This window comes from Sinocyclocheilus anshuiensis, unplaced genomic scaffold (genome assembly GCF_001515605.1).
Source record: "Sinocyclocheilus anshuiensis isolate Anshui unplaced genomic scaffold, SAMN03320099.WGS_v1.1 scaffold964, whole genome shotgun sequence".
NCBI lineage: Eukaryota > Metazoa > Chordata > Actinopteri > Cypriniformes > Cyprinidae > Sinocyclocheilus > Sinocyclocheilus anshuiensis.
The window spans coordinates 802,679-817,953 of NW_015552666.1; the positions used below are offsets into that span (position 1 = coordinate 802,679).

The 15,275-nt window shown below is 36.9% G+C and overlaps 2 protein-coding genes and 2 long non-coding RNA genes across 4 annotated transcripts in view; all 4 read right to left on the reverse strand.

Annotated features, from left to right (window-relative positions):
- Window positions 1-1,471, reverse strand: part of LOC107667307 (cuticle collagen 34-like) — a 3,505-nt gene extending 2,034 nt beyond the window's left edge. The window contains exons 1-2 of the mRNA XM_016458945.1: window positions 1,398-1,471; window positions 889-924 (exon numbers count right to left, since the gene is read on the reverse strand). Of these exons, the coding sequence (XP_016314431.1) occupies window positions 889-924; window positions 1,398-1,418 (57 nt within the window). The 5' untranslated portion in view covers window positions 1,419-1,471. The remainder of the gene's footprint in view (window positions 1-888; window positions 925-1,397) is intronic.
- Window positions 1,472-4,981: 3,510 nt separating this feature from the next.
- On the reverse strand, window positions 4,982-5,441 carry LOC107667349 (uncharacterized). Its single transcript, XR_001631783.1, has 3 exons — window positions 5,402-5,441; window positions 5,246-5,290; window positions 4,982-5,017 (listed from the first exon to the last, which is right to left on the reverse strand). It is a non-coding gene; the product is annotated as an uncharacterized LOC107667349 (long non-coding RNA).
- A 3,117-nt stretch (window positions 5,442-8,558) lies between these two features.
- On the reverse strand, window positions 8,559-10,806 carry LOC107667308 (collagen alpha-1(VII) chain-like). Its single transcript, XM_016458946.1, has 10 exons — window positions 10,736-10,806; window positions 10,458-10,584; window positions 9,983-10,126; window positions 9,687-9,862; window positions 9,457-9,486; window positions 9,310-9,336; window positions 9,157-9,201; window positions 8,904-9,005; window positions 8,743-8,805; window positions 8,559-8,573 (listed from the first exon to the last, which is right to left on the reverse strand). The coding sequence occupies exons 2-10, from the start codon at window positions 10,582-10,584 to the stop codon at window positions 8,559-8,561; spliced, it is 729 nt and encodes a 242-aa protein (XP_016314432.1). The 5' UTR covers window positions 10,736-10,806.
- Window positions 10,807-12,809: 2,003 nt separating this feature from the next.
- On the reverse strand, window positions 12,810-13,337 carry LOC107667342 (uncharacterized). Its single transcript, XR_001631778.1, has 3 exons — window positions 13,234-13,337; window positions 12,997-13,144; window positions 12,810-12,923 (listed from the first exon to the last, which is right to left on the reverse strand). It is a non-coding gene; the product is annotated as an uncharacterized LOC107667342 (long non-coding RNA).
- Between the last annotated feature and the right edge of the window lie 1,938 nt (window positions 13,338-15,275).

Sequence of the window (15,275 nt, forward strand, 5' to 3'; positions counted from 1 at the left end):
GGGGGTATGTGACGAGTGGGGGCGGGGCCGAGTGCCGTGGGAAAGGAGCGAGGCCGGTGGAGTAATTGATAATAAGCAACACCTGCACCACTCACCGGTCTCGAGTCCCACGGAGGAGCTCCGGAAGGATAAAAGGAGGAGCTACGACAGTGAAAGACGAGAGAGGACCAGGCCTGGATTTTATTTTGTGTTTTGTGTGCGGCAGTCATCCGCGAGGGGCTGCCGCTTTACTTTCATTTTGTGTTTATTTTATTAAAGTCCTTAAAATGTTCGCCAGTTCCCGCCTCCTTTTTCCCGTGACTACGAACTGTGTTACACTGACAAAATGGGAATCTATTAAAATTCCTTTTTCACTATTAATCTAATATCTATTCTATTAATATTCCTATTCCTTGTGCTTTAATGGTGTACTGTACTTTGTATTAAAATAATTTTTGTTTATTCTTTCATAAATTTCTTTCATTCAGTTTTTTTTTTAAATAATAACAAAATTCAGTATAAATAATTCCAGCTTAAAAATAAACATTTTTAATATTTAGTTATGCATGACCATGCCTTAATTTTGCTGAAATACATTTAGGCAGTCATATGTCTTAAATTTCGTCCATCTTCCCCCGGATCACCTGTGTCTCCTTTTGGCCCAGGTTGACTTGGTTGACCTGGCAGTCCCTGAAATATTAAAAGACCACTGATAGGATGTAGCGGGAATACAAACTACAACGATTCGCAGCATCAGATAACAAATCTGTGAACTCACTCTTAAACCTCTCTCCCCTGATTTACCCGGCAACCCTGATTCACCCTGAGAGACAAGAGAAACAGAGAAACATTACATACAAAACACAAACATACTCACAAATACAGGAATGATGAAAAAAAAAAACTCACTGGAGTGTCATCCTCTCCTTTGTCTCCTTTTAGTCCCTAAAGAAACAAAATAACACATCGGACTTCCTGACATTAGCTATCTTATTTCTGTCAATTATTCACTAAAAAAAATTACAGTGTCAAGAATGACAATACAATTCCATATTTCAGAAGCCACCAAAGCAAATACAGTAGCTTTAAGGAAGTGTGGAGCAGAATCTAAAGACAAGGAAGATATATACCCATTACCTTGACTACTTGTTACTTCGGTGAGAAAGAAAGATGTTAGAAGAAAAACAAGAAAGAGTTCAATGTTAAACAAGCATTGAATAAATCTCATTACCAAAGCAGATTATTTATAAGGCTAAAGTATAAAGAGTAGTAACTTTCAAAACACCTGATATGTTAAGGGTGATGTATCATAGACACACTTAAAATGTTAGATGATGAGCATTAGTTGCAGATGAAGTTGTTAGAAGCAGCTTTTAGTAGAGGCCTGTGTTCATGTATAAATGGGTGCAGACTCTCACATCTTTCCCTCTGGGGCCCATGTGCCCCTGTGGACCAGTACTGCCTGCCTCCCCTCTCTCTCCCGAGTCACCTTGACTGCTTCTTCAGGCCAATGCTGAGTCATTTCCATGAACATATGCTCTGGAGTCACTGGAGCGAGAGAGACTGTTTTAGGGTTTACTTTACCTTCACACCAGGTTTTCCAGACAATCCAGTGAGACCCTGTTTAAATAAATAAGCAGTATGTTAAATATTATGACCAGGGGTGGACTGGGGCTAAAAAGTGGCCCTGGACTTTCTGACACAGAGCGGCCCACCACACCCGGTCCGCAACACCATAAACCCACCACCAGCTCATTATACACAGAGCAATTTTAACACCACTAACTAACATAAAAATATAACATAATACAGAAATATAATTGTTTTTATTTATTTTATTGAAATGTATATCATTGACATTAATGAATGACTGGCATACTACTTTACTAGTCCATATACCAATGTTCTACTTTGGGCTGAAAGACTTGGAATGTAGTGCTGAATGTGGATTGTTTTTATGGTGCCTTTCTATTCGTCTTATATTTGTCCTTTTGCAGGAGCTTGACATCTCCTGTCATTTTATTGAATAGAGCTCCAATTGTGGAAAAGAGTATAAAAATTCTTACGATGATGAAAAATACAGTAATATTGTGAAATATATAATGCTACAATTTAAAATAGCTCTTTTCTATGTGAATACATGTTAAAATTTACATTTCTGATTATTATCAATGTTGAAAACAATTGTGTTGCCCAAAATGTGATACATTTCCAATCAGTCTGGGGTAAGATTAAAAATATATAAATTAATACTTTTATTCAACAAGGTTGCATTAAATTGCTTTGAGTGAAGTGAAATGACGTGACATGTGGCCAAGTATGGTGACCCATACTCGGAATTAGTGCTCTGCATTTATCCCATCCAAAGTGCACACACACAGCAGTGAACACACACACACCGTGAACACACACCCGGAGCAGTGGGCAGCCATTTATGCTGCGGCACCCAGGGAGCAGTTGGGGGTTCGGTGCCTTGCTCAAGGGCACCTCAGTTGTGGTATTGAAGGTGGGAGAGACCGCTGTACATTCACTCCCCCCACCTACAATCCCTGCCGGTGCGAGACTTGAACCCGCAACCTTTGGGTTACGAGTCCGACTCTCTAACCATTAGGCCACGACTTAAGTGACAGTAAAAGATTTATACTTATTACAAATTATTTATATTTCAAATAAATGCTGTTCTTTAACTTTGTATTCATCAAATAATCCTGAAAATGTTAAAGTATCACAGTTTCCAAAAAAAAAAAAAGTTTTTAGCACTGATAATAATAAGAACCATTATTAATAATTGAGCACAAATAATAACTGATAATAATTAAGCAGCAAATCAGCATATTAGAATGATTTCTGAAGGATCATGATTCATGTGACATTGAAGACTGGAGTATACTGAAAATTCAGCTTTGATCACAGAAATAAATTACATTTTAAAATATCTTAAAAAAAAACACTTTTAAATGTAATATTTCATAATAGTGTTTTTACTGTATTTTTGATCAGATAAATTCAGCCTTCTTTCAAAAAATAAATAAAGTCTTAATTACTTCAAACTTTCGACCGCAAGTGTGTATATAAAATAATGCATGTGAACTAATAAGCAAGTAATATTTTGATTATAATATACTGTATATCCTAATCACGGCAATTGAAAACGAAAATCTTCAGATTTACAATGTTCTTGTATAACTTTGAGAATAATATTTTAGAGTTTTCTGAAACATTTTCTTAGACATGTGAAATTACAGAAGAAAGCCTGGATAGATAAACATTCACTCTTATCTCATGTCTGCTGAAAACTGCTACGTTATGTTTCTATGTAGGCTACATGTGACGAATAAAGCAAATGGCATTGAAATCAGAGTAATTCGAAAAAGCCAGTAGTAGTTTGCATCCCTGAAAATTAATGTCTGTCGTCATTTAATATTTTTTTTATCGTAAACAGTTGGCAAATATTGCTGAATTGTCTCGTCATGTTTAGCTGCTTATCTTACCTCAGCTCGCATTCAAGCAGCTCAGCTTCTGTGAACAGTAAATCCAGCCTTCTTCGATTTGATTGGCTATTTCAAACATTTTGACATTGACGAGCGCTTTTGAGCCGCTGCACTGAGCTAGAGCACACTAAATTAATTAGAATTTTTGAGTCAAGTGGGACGGGTGGGACATTCGTCTGGGCCGATGGACGGATATAGGCTACGTACACATAATATAATTCATTCTTTATATATATTTACACAATGGGCCGGCCCGCATTGTACAGCGCCCACCGGGAAAACTACCGGTGCTCCAGATGGCCAGTCCGCCACTGATTATGACTACTACAACAGCAGGTGATTCTGTATTTCAGTTATGCAGAACCAAAGCCTAAAACTGAAGCTTTACCTTAATACTTCTACTGCCTAAGAAACTCTGGCATTTCCATATGGAAATGCAAATCTAGTTTATCATGAAGACAAACTTACCCGATCACCCTGGTCCCCTTTAGGTCCGGGTTGGCCAGGCTCTCCTGCTCCAGGGGCACCCTGTGGGATAAATTAGAAAGGTCCAATCATACAGTTTCACAATTTCAGATGTACCTTGAAATTAATTAATAATAATTATAAAAACTTTTATTTCACATGTATGTGTGATCACCGTAAGTAAACTCAAATAAGTATAATTTCCATTTTAAAATATCCTCACTACAAACATTTCCTAGATGGACACCTTCATTCATTCACAAAACTCACCCTTTCCCCTTTTTGTCCTGCATCACCTTTAGCACCATCAGGACCTGGGAGGCCCCTTTCACCCTAAAGGAAGAAAAAGAAGAGTTAAAATAGTTTTGAATGGAACTTCAGCAGAAAAAAAAAACAGATTTGAGTGGGTCTGTACCATTTGAATGTCAATATAAAAATGGACTTAACAGAAATACTGTTATCTGACATAGTCTCTGCATTGTTCTCAAAAGTCATACCCGCTCTCCTTTCTTCCCAAATGAACCTGGACAGTCCTAAAAAAGCCACAGTGAACAATGTCAGGAGTACCATTACAAATGAATGAAATGTTCATATGAATTTGAAAACATGAAAATTCTGATCTTACACAGCTTCCTGGTTCCCCTTTTTCACCCTCAGCACCCTTAAAGCAAACAGAGATACATAAATAAAGATATATATATATATATAGCACAAAATAAACTGAAGTAGATATCTGAGAATAATGCTGTTTGTTAAGCTGAAATCTTAATTTACATTCTCTCCAGGAAAGCCACTGCTCCCTGGCAATCCCTGAAGGCACATATAAATAATTTACAACATGCATGTACACTCGTGCATTTTCACATGGCTTGTGACTTATCATGGCTTGTGCAGCCACTCACCCTCAGTCCTTGAGGTCCAGGGGGGCATGCTGAACCTTTATCTCCCTAGCATACAAAAAAAAATCAGACATAAACAAGCACAGCATTACTCACACCTCTCTAATAAGAATATACATCAATGTTTTATGTAGCTTAGGGGCACACCTTGTCTCCTGCCTGACCTGGAAGGCCTCTGTCTCCCTAAAAAAAAACAGAATCATACCAAAGGATGATATCAAAACAAAATCAAACTCATTTAAATAGTTAAACTGTTGTACAATCATTGTTAAAAATTACTCAAACAACCTAGCACACCTTAATATGCTTCAAAATAAGCCTGGATAAACACTAAAGAACACAAGGGATATAGTACAAATCTAGATACATTCATACAGAAATGCTTCAGATCATGCATAGGCAAATAGTCACCTTGGCTCCATCTGAACCAGGTGGTCCAGTCTGTCCTCGATCACCCTGAAATAAACAACATCAACTGATTCATAGATTATGCATTCAGAAAGTTTGTTCATTGTACCTTGATGACACAAGCCACAATAAAGTCATACACTGACTTCTTTTCTTTACCTTACTTCCAATTTCCCCAGGAGGTCCTCGGGGACCCTGAAACAAAAATGCATGAATAAAAGAAGAATGAGGAGGAAGGTTAGAGTGAGCATGAAATATATTAATGAAAGCATTTTATACCCGATCACCAGGGTCTCTCCGGTGTTTCCTTGGGTGCCTGGTTTACCCTCAATACTCTCACCCTGCAAGACAATCACACAAACAGGCCAGGCTAAGAAAATGCACACATTTTACAAAATACAAACAAAAAATAGCTTACAAGCAGTGTTGGGGAAAGTTACTTTTAAAAGTAATGCATTACAATATTGCGTTACTCCCTAAAAAAGTAACTAATTACATTACTTAGTTACTTTTTATGGAAAGTAATGTATTACATTACTTTTGCGTTACTTTCGCGTTACTTTTTAAATATGAGCAGGGCTTGATTGTTTTTAATATAAGAAGTTCTATTTATAGCAAATGTAAAAGCCCTTTCACACCAAAAAGTGTAATGAATAAACATTTCCTGAAGGAAATGTAAATTCACATCTGTACAGTAGAACGCAGGAGAAGAAACACTCTTCAGCAATAAAAAAACAATGAAGCACAATTGTTAGTTTATCTAAAGTCATTTTTGCTTATTAGTATGGTTGAACTGGATCATCAAAGGTCAGCAGCAAAGACATTGGTTAATAAAATGGGATTAGATACATTTGTGTTATTTAACATATTTAATTATTTGAGTTTGCATTTCACCGTTTTAATTCATTTTGATGAATACTAAATCTGTTTTTCTTGTAAATTAAAAAAGAAATGCATTACTTTACTAGTTACTTTAAAAAAGTAATCTGATTACGTAACTCGCGTTACTTGTAATGCATTACCCCCAACACTGCTTACAAGCAATGTAAAAAAAAATAATGGCAGAAAAAAACATACAGATTCTCCTTTGGCTCCTTTTTGACCAGTCAGTCCTCGTGGGCCCTGAGGACCAGACGGTCCAGGACTTCCCTGAAAATACACACAAATACCATTCAGTGCATGTGATAAAAACTCAAAAACACACAGTGAAGTACACACACAACCAATTTATAGCAGCACTCACACAGAAACACATATACACACATTAACATCCATTTACACTGCCACTTTGTCATGAATAATGGAGGCACTCACAGGTTCACCAGCATCTCCTTTAGCAGCTACCCCACTGCCCACTCCGGGAGGACCCTGTTAATCGGAATAAGACAGAAGAACACATTTATGTTCACGAAATGTGACCGATTGTCTTCATAGATTGTATTAGTATGCCATCAGAGAGTTCTCACGGTACATTAGATTACTTTGCTCTTGCTGAATCCTTACACAACATGGGATGTTTTAATGAAATATTAGAGTACTTGCTTCTCCACATCAAGAAATAACGGATTATTGCTTTTAAATTCCCTAGAAGTGTATAAAAAATTAATTTCATTTATATCAGTGGTGTGTGGTGAACTTCTGAAATTAGGCAAATTTTTATTTACCAGTGTAAATTTATGTTCCATCAGATGTTTACATGGTTTCTGGGTTCAAGGTATATGAAAGACCATGTAACCTACACTTATTATCAACTTGCAATCAATACAATAATATTTCTGCACGTTTAATAACCTATGCTGAAAAATAGACAAAAACATATTTCATGTGGTAACATCTAAATTAATTGAGTTTATTAAAATCCAAAAATATTATTTAATATTAATATTACTGAATCAGCCTAAACATGCTTGGTTATCGTTACTCTAAATTATAGTAGTTTACACACCATTTGATGTCTTATTTCATAATAATTGCTCAGTTTTATTGTTATACTGTCAATTATTTTCTCTCTCTCACTTTTTTTTTTTTTGAGAAGGTTTCCCTAACTTCTTTTAAAAAGAGTTTATATCAACTCACCCTCTCACCAGGGCTGCCTTTTTCACCCTGCAGGAAAATGAAATGAAACACAAAAACAGACAGGTACATGATTGGCTGAAGACATATCTGAAACTTCAAACAGTGAAAACAATGAATTTATTAATATTGTATAACAATATCGATCTAGATAAAAATGCCAGTGGCACTTTCACATATTTTCATAGCTGAGTTAAAATAAGAAAACAAATATGGCCTGTACCATATACAGGCGGTGAGATTATCTCTGTGTATTGACAGGTATTTGGTTCATTTAACTGCTGTGCATATGTTTTTAGATTATTTATATTTTGACCTCTAACCTCATACAATGCCTAAAGTGAGCTCATAAATGCATATATACATAAGTGTTGTGGTCTTCAACATGGCCATTCAGACCCTCAATATGCCCTTTTAGTCCACACCGCCATGAGTTCACAGCGAACTACCCTTCAGTCAAACAGGGCCAGGGACAGGGGCGTACATAATGCAAATTTAGAGACACCTTTAGCAATAAAGGCAATGGATTCTGACCTTAATAGAAAGTCCAGCAGTGCCTAGCAACCCAGGACGGCCATCCTGTCCAGGCAGACCTCGTGCACCTGGCTCTCCCTTCACCCCATCCACACCTAGACGACCAGGAGTGCCCTAAAAGGACAGAAAAACATAAAATGGGCAATGTAATAACCCTGTTGTTTACTTGATGACATGAAGTATTTGTACATGTATGAACTTCTTTCTTGTCATTGTGCAGGTGAAAGTGATTTTCTTGTGTTTCTTACAGGGATCCCTGGGATTCCTGGCTCTCCTTTGCGGCCCGGTAAACCTCCTCAAACAGCAGATCCAGGTTCCCCCTGTAGTAAATATTATTTCATTATCATTTCTTGAACCAAACAATTGAAGCTCTTGCTGTAAATGTTGTAAAAGTGACTGAATAAATAAAATGCTAAATCAAGACGTAGAGTAGAGCAGTTAGAGATTAATTTTATTATCACTCTTACCCTTTCACCTTTCTCTCCCTTTATTCCCTGAGGGCCTAGATTGCCTGGTTCTCCCTGTAAAACAAAAAAGACAAAACATTTAATAAGAGTTTGTGTATGTTTGCGTCTATGCATGTATGCAGTATGTTAATGAGTACTCACAGGGTCTCCTCTAACACCTGGTAATCCTTGACTGCCCTAAAACATCAGACAATGAACCCATGTTATAAATCAATTAATGAGATCTTTTTAGCTTTAATATTTTAAGTGGCACTGCACTAAAGAGGATTAAATTAAGAGATTAATTAAGAGATAAACTAAGAGATTAAGAGTTTTTAGCATGCATCCAGGCCTGATTATTATGCTATGTATATGGATGTGCATATATCCACAAATACCTGTTTTAACAGTACCATTTAATAAAATTACTCATGATTTCATTCTTACTGGTAATCCAACTGCACCAGAACGACCTGGAAGACCTGGACTGCCATCCAGTCCTGGGAAACCCTGAAAAAGATGAAGGGAAACAAATGGAGAAGGAGAGAGCATATCAACATTTTTGATCTGTGTGCATATGTGTGTATACATATTTAAGTGCCACTTACTCTCTCGCCTTTCTCTCCTCTCATTCCCAGACCACTGCCTGGTTGACCTGGTGGCCCCGCTGGCCCTCTGGGGCCCTCACGACCGGGTAAACCATCACGACCCTATTTAAAAAACACACATGCACACACACACACACACTATCAGACAGACATTTACTTGAAGATATAAAAAACAATGTTACTAAGCAATAATTAATGAATCCCATAGTGTAGATGAACAAATAGAGCTAAATGTGAATGCAGATTAATTTACAGGCTCGCCTTTTCTTCCATCCACTCCATCTCTGGCCCTCTCACCCTATACACACAAAAAGACACAATGTATAAACATTTCACCAGAAAATTACAGTAAATATCAACGCCAACAAGCCAACTTTGAGTTATTATATGCAACAACAATTATTACCTTCTGACCCGGTTCCCCTTTAGCACCCTGCAACAAAGAAACAGGTCAATCTTTTGTGAGGTGCAAGTAGATGTACATATGTAAACACAAATCTGTAATTATGTCTTGGTGTTTCTGTATATGTTTGTCTTTTCAGTACACACTTACCTTTGGACACTCTACAGTACAAGGCACTGGCTAAAAGGAGACAACAAATCGAAATCAGTCTTTACTGTCTTCTTTTCTTATCATTAAAGGCTATCAATGAGGTTTGAAACCACCATAATATATATATAAAAAAAAAAACTTCTGCAGTATCATGACTCAAGCAAGCATCGTAATAAAAATAAATGATGATACAACATTTATGACAGCTAGACGGATGGATTTGATCTGACCGTGACACTAGTCCCTCGTGCAAGGCCACAGAGGAGGTCTGCCAGGTCGGGGTGGAGACCATAGAGCTGATTTGCATCTTGAGCATAGAGCAGATTCTGAGTGCTGCCATCCGTCACTGCCAAACGCAGCTCTCTAGAGTCTGCACGTCCAATTCCTACCGCCAACACTGTCACACCTGAGGGACAGCGTTATTACAGCGCTAAGTCACTCTTATGGACATGGGACAGAGCAGCCGGGATGGTTTGTATTGTGAGTGTGTAAATTAATGCGCTGGGGCTGATTTTGTGTGGCTTACCATCGGCTCTAACAGCAGCAGCGGGCTGGCTAAGATCATCGGTTGACTTCTCGTCAGCGATAATGACAACCACCCCGGGAACACCATACCTACGACCTGCTTGCGTGCTCAGCAAAAACTGACGTGCGTATGTCATTGCCTGGCCTACACATAAAAGCAGAAAATATCAGCACACTCACATTCACATAATTAGGCCACTTAATGTCAAATATATACATGCTTGCAATTAAAACTTAAATATATGTAAATTGTAAAGGTTTCATATGTAATTTATTGTACTGGAAGTGTTTTTGGATGGTTTTAATACTATTGCACTACAGTAAGTAGGTCTGTAAGGGTACAATAAATTGTCTTAATTTTATTTAAGCAATATATACAGTATGCAATACATGTTTGTGTCAGCTTCACATACATATGACATATACTAGGTACTTAATGGTACACAAACATGAAAAAAAAAAAAACACAAACAGACCTATATTATTTCCTGGTCTGTCATTGAATGGGGTGGTCAAAATATCCCGCAGAACGGTCTCATTGTTGCTATGACGACTGAGGAGGAAGCGCACTTTTGGATTTTCACTGTACATCACCACCCCCATCTGGAGTAAACAGGTATTACAAGCACTTCATCCACACTGACCTGCTCAATGCCTCATGCAGAAGAGGGAACTCTCTCACAGCAATGTTTTTTTTTTTTCGGAGCCATAAAAGAATTGGAACAACATGACAATAGTACCAAAAGAACTTGACCTGGGAGTCTCTGGGTCCGATGGAGGTAAAGGATCTAGCAGAACTGGCAAGTAGAGACAACACAGGTCTCGCCAGAGCGATCACGAGACGCGGGGACAAGGAAGACAACATCCAAACGCCCTCCCACACACACTAAAACATGGATTTATTAAACATATTAAGCAAGGAATACAGCAGAAGATGAATTAGAACAATGTTGTAATTAATTTATTCATTTATGCAAACATTTATTCATATCAGCACCACAGACATAAACTCTTGATTTGTAAAAATAAAGTTGGTGCAAATCATCTATGGGAACGTTTATTACGGAATTACGTTCATTGCACATTGATAGTGTGAAAGTACGACATAATATCAAGCACTATGATCATCTGTCAGTCTCTGTAACTTCCCAAACGAAAATTGCTAGCAGAGAGAGCATGTAGTGAGAGAAAAATCTCCTGGTGACTGAACAGTATAATGGCATGTTATTCACTGTACTCACATTGCAAGCTGTAATTTGTCTTCAAAGTCAAAAGTACTGCATGAAATAATTCACACAAAAGGTTTTACCGGAAGAGTCAGATCTGTATTTTCTTTCTAAGACTAAAAAATAAATGGTAAATTAAATCTGTTATGTTTATGTATAAATGCATTTATATTAGGCTGTCAATTTAACGTGTCAATTTGATGTGATTACATTTGGAAAAATAACGCTTCAAAATTATTACTTTGCACCCTGCCCAGGCCCAGACCTGTATGTCATCTTAGATTGAACGCAGTTGCTGACAAACATGATGCAGGACCACGACTTACTGTGTAATTTAGCATATGAGGATGCAGTTATACAGTATGCCCCTAAAATTTAAGATATGAGGGCAAAAAAATCTTAATTTTATGTCATATGATATAGTTTAGCAACTACACAAACAAGATTGCTGTTATTCCACAAATATCTGCATGACTGCAAAAGCGATATCAATTTGATATAACAGCTCAATAACTTTAATTGTGTTCAATTTTAGACACAATATTGACAATATTGTTGTGCTCAATTTCGCAAACAAAAACAGTTCCAAACAAAAACACAGCAGAACTGTTGTGCCATTTCGAGCAACACGAAGTGTTCTTTCATTACTGAATGAATGCATGTTTTTGAATGAATCGAGTGAGCCAATGATTCAGTGACCAATTCATAAAGACAGTCACTTGCTTAGTTTCTGAATGAATCAGCCATTTTAACAATTCCATTTAATGAATGACTGAATGACTCACTTATTAAGACTCATTAAGTGAATTGCTGCCAGCTACTGGTAATTTTATTTTTATATTTAGAGAACCATTTCACTTAAAAAAAAAAAGATTCAATATTCATTTAAAGAAACATTAATACACATTTATTGTCATTATTTATGCAATGCTGAATCAAAATATTTATTTCTAAAGCTACTTTTTTTGTAATATCTATTCTATGCTTTTCTCATTTAAAACCAAAATGAAATTTAATTATCTATTGGGGGGTAGTTTTTCAGCCAAAATTGATGCGTGACTAATTTGTGATTAATTAATCAGCATATCATGTAATTAATTAAATAAAACAGCCCATTGTCTAAATAATAAAACAAGTACTTTCATTTGTTAAACTACCAATAATATAGTATATTTTGTTTAAATTATATTTAAAAAGTAGGCTACATGCACAGGGCATCTGGAGTCCTAACATGCGTTTTATGCTATTAACTTTAACAACCAGTTAATTAAATGTTCATTTAATTGTTTAATTTGAACAGATTAAAAAACCTATTTCAATTTGTCTATAGTTGGAAGAGAAAGAGAAAGAAACTGTGTAACCTGTGCGTTCCTCCACGCTGGTCTCAGGTCCAACCTGGTTTTGGAAGGTGGGCTGCACAGTGAAGCAGTACCGACGGCCCAATCATAGACCTATCACATGGTAAGAAGTGGCTGTACCAGGCAGCGTTTCAGACTGACCCATTTCTGTGTCTGAAGAAAAGTGCATTCAAACTATAATTGTGCTTCTGAACCTTAAACCACACACTTCCGGTTCCTAAACCTTTAGAAGTATCACCTTCTTCCTCTGTCCAGCGTAAAATATATCCTGTGGCTCCTGTTACTGGTGACCAGCCTAAAAGGACTGAATTCTCAGTACTGTCTGTCACACTCAAACCAGTCACAGGTGGCAGGGCATCTAAAAAAACAGAGACAGAAATAATGAATAAAAGAGGCTGGAGAATGACAGAGATAAAATGTGTCTTGTGTACCAGTGGTTGCTCTGATGGTGGTAGCTTCAGTCTCTTGACCGTCCACCACAGCAGACAATCTTACAGTGTAGCTCAGACCAGGACGAAGTCCATCGAGGGTGTACGAAGTTGCATCGGCACTAAATCTGATGACTTGATTCAGGTTCACCTAGTCAAAGCAAGCATAATAACATCATAATGTTAGCTGAGTCTGGTTTGTGTGTGTGAGTACATGTGTACCTGTATAACTATGTGTACCTTGTGAGGACCTCCAGTAGATTCGATATGAGCTGGCTCCACTCACTGCTCTCCAGGTTATACGGAGCCCCCCTGGGGTTGAGTCCAAAACACGCAAACCCTCTACTCTTGTCCCTCTCTGGCCCCCTATACAACAAACAGTGATATCAATGCACTTTCATAAGGCAACATCTCTATTAAAAACTTGGTCTGATCTTTAGCCAAGCCACAATGAAAGATAATCAAATAACACACAAACAATAAAATGTGTACGTGTCTTTATTTTGTGCACTGTGCAAATATTAATTCTGTGGAATAGAAATGTATGTAAATACTATAGATGGGTATTGACACAAATTTAACTATTTGATTAGATGTTCATTCATAGGCTTTTAATTTCAATTTATTTGATTCAACCTTTGCTTCTTTTGAATATATATCAGGAAGAATACGTTTAAATTTTTCTGAAGGAATAAAATCTCTCTCAACTTATAGTGTAAACTATACAGGGAACCCTGTCAGTTGGCACATTACTGTAAAATTAAAGGCTAAAATTAACAGCAGAGTCCAAACTATTAATTTCAATTACAATTTATCCTTAGATAAAACAAATAACACTCACAATAAAAACTGACTTGTATACAAATATTTAATTCAAATATTTACAGCCGTTTTTATAATAACTTTCTAATAGTATCTTTTTAATGAAATAATTATGCTTCTAATCCAATTAATTTTTTTAATATAAACATTTAAAGCTGAGACTTTGTTTCATAGTAACAAAGCACAATGTGAATTGTGATTTATTTGATGAGAAGCATGCTACAAATAATGTTTAGTGAAATTGTGTTGATGCATTAACAGAAAACAGCATAGACTAAAAGATTGTTGTTGGGATTTAAAAATCAATATCAGTTTATTAAAATGAGAATCCTTTAAAATTGAGAAATCGATATTGTAAAGCCAGCCCTAGAGAATACGGATTAATGACTTCTCCATGTAAGTAAATATGACTTGAAACAGAGAAACAAACAAACATCACATACAAACAACACTCACCAGTAGTGACTCTGACAGAGACAGGTGGGCCCTCTCTGTTCCGGACTAGAGCCAGGACCTTCACTTCATACTGTACCCCTTCATCCAACTGCCTCAGATCCACTGATGTCACGTTACCACCAACCAGCTGACTCCGCTCCTCTTCACCTACAAACGCACTCACAGTTTTATTTTTCTATGATGGATGAAGCTTTCTTTTGACTTCTATCGTCTACCTATCTAATGAGCTGTGACCTCTGGAGGTCACAAACCCTTGCATTTTTAGATTTTCAATAAGACAAATAAGAGAACTGAGATATCAAGGATGTCACTGGTGATTTTTCATTCCCACAGGAAATAACACTTGCACTCACCTATGTGAGCATTTACTTTGAAATCACTCTAAGATCTCACCATCAGTCCTCTTCCAGAGAATTCTGTATGATGTCGCATTTTGAACTCCAAACCAGCTGACTCGAACCACCTCTCCTTGGGCCTCCACCACCTGCAAATTGGTGACGCGACCCACCGTGGCCTGATCTGAAGGATAGAATGAGCAGAGTCAGCCATTCAGAAAAAAAAAACACTGAAATTAAACCTTCCTTACTGCTGAAAGCTCAGAAATGACTAATCTTTAAAGTCAGCATGAAACTGAAATTGCAATCTTCTTTTCTTCCTTGTTGTAACATATTTCCAAGCAAAACACCTTTTCGAAAGAAAATAAATGTACGGCGGGACTTGATGTTGTCCATCGTAAATTGATTAGATTGTAGGATCATTGTCATTTGCTAATTGCTGTAATCTCATGTGACTGACAGGTTGCTAGAGGGGAGGGACAATTGTCCAGCTCATCAGAGAAGTGATGTCATTGCAAGGGGGAAGGGAAATTAATGTTTTTGATTAAAAATTACAAGGAATTAAAAAAATGCATAGATAATTACTTTATAATAAACACTGCAATATTCCATAAAAAAACAAGAATTATCCATTTTAATTTCATGGTGATTTCAAGCAGTTTAAAGCTC

Bases quoted from the DNA above. Each gene is read 5' to 3' on its own strand.
- LOC107667308 (XM_016458946.1), bottom strand. From the start codon at position 10,584: ATGGGGGTGGTGATGTACAGTGAAAATCCAAAAGTGCGCTTCCTCCTC. The intron at 9,202-9,309 runs GTAATAATTGTT...TTGTGTGTATAG, and splicing joins AAGGGGAACCGGGTCAGAAG to GGTGAGAGGGCCAGAGATGG. The intron at 9,006-9,156 runs GTAAATTAATCT...TTTTTTAAATAG, and splicing joins ATGGAAGAAAAGGCGAGCCT to GGTCGTGATGGTTTACCCGG.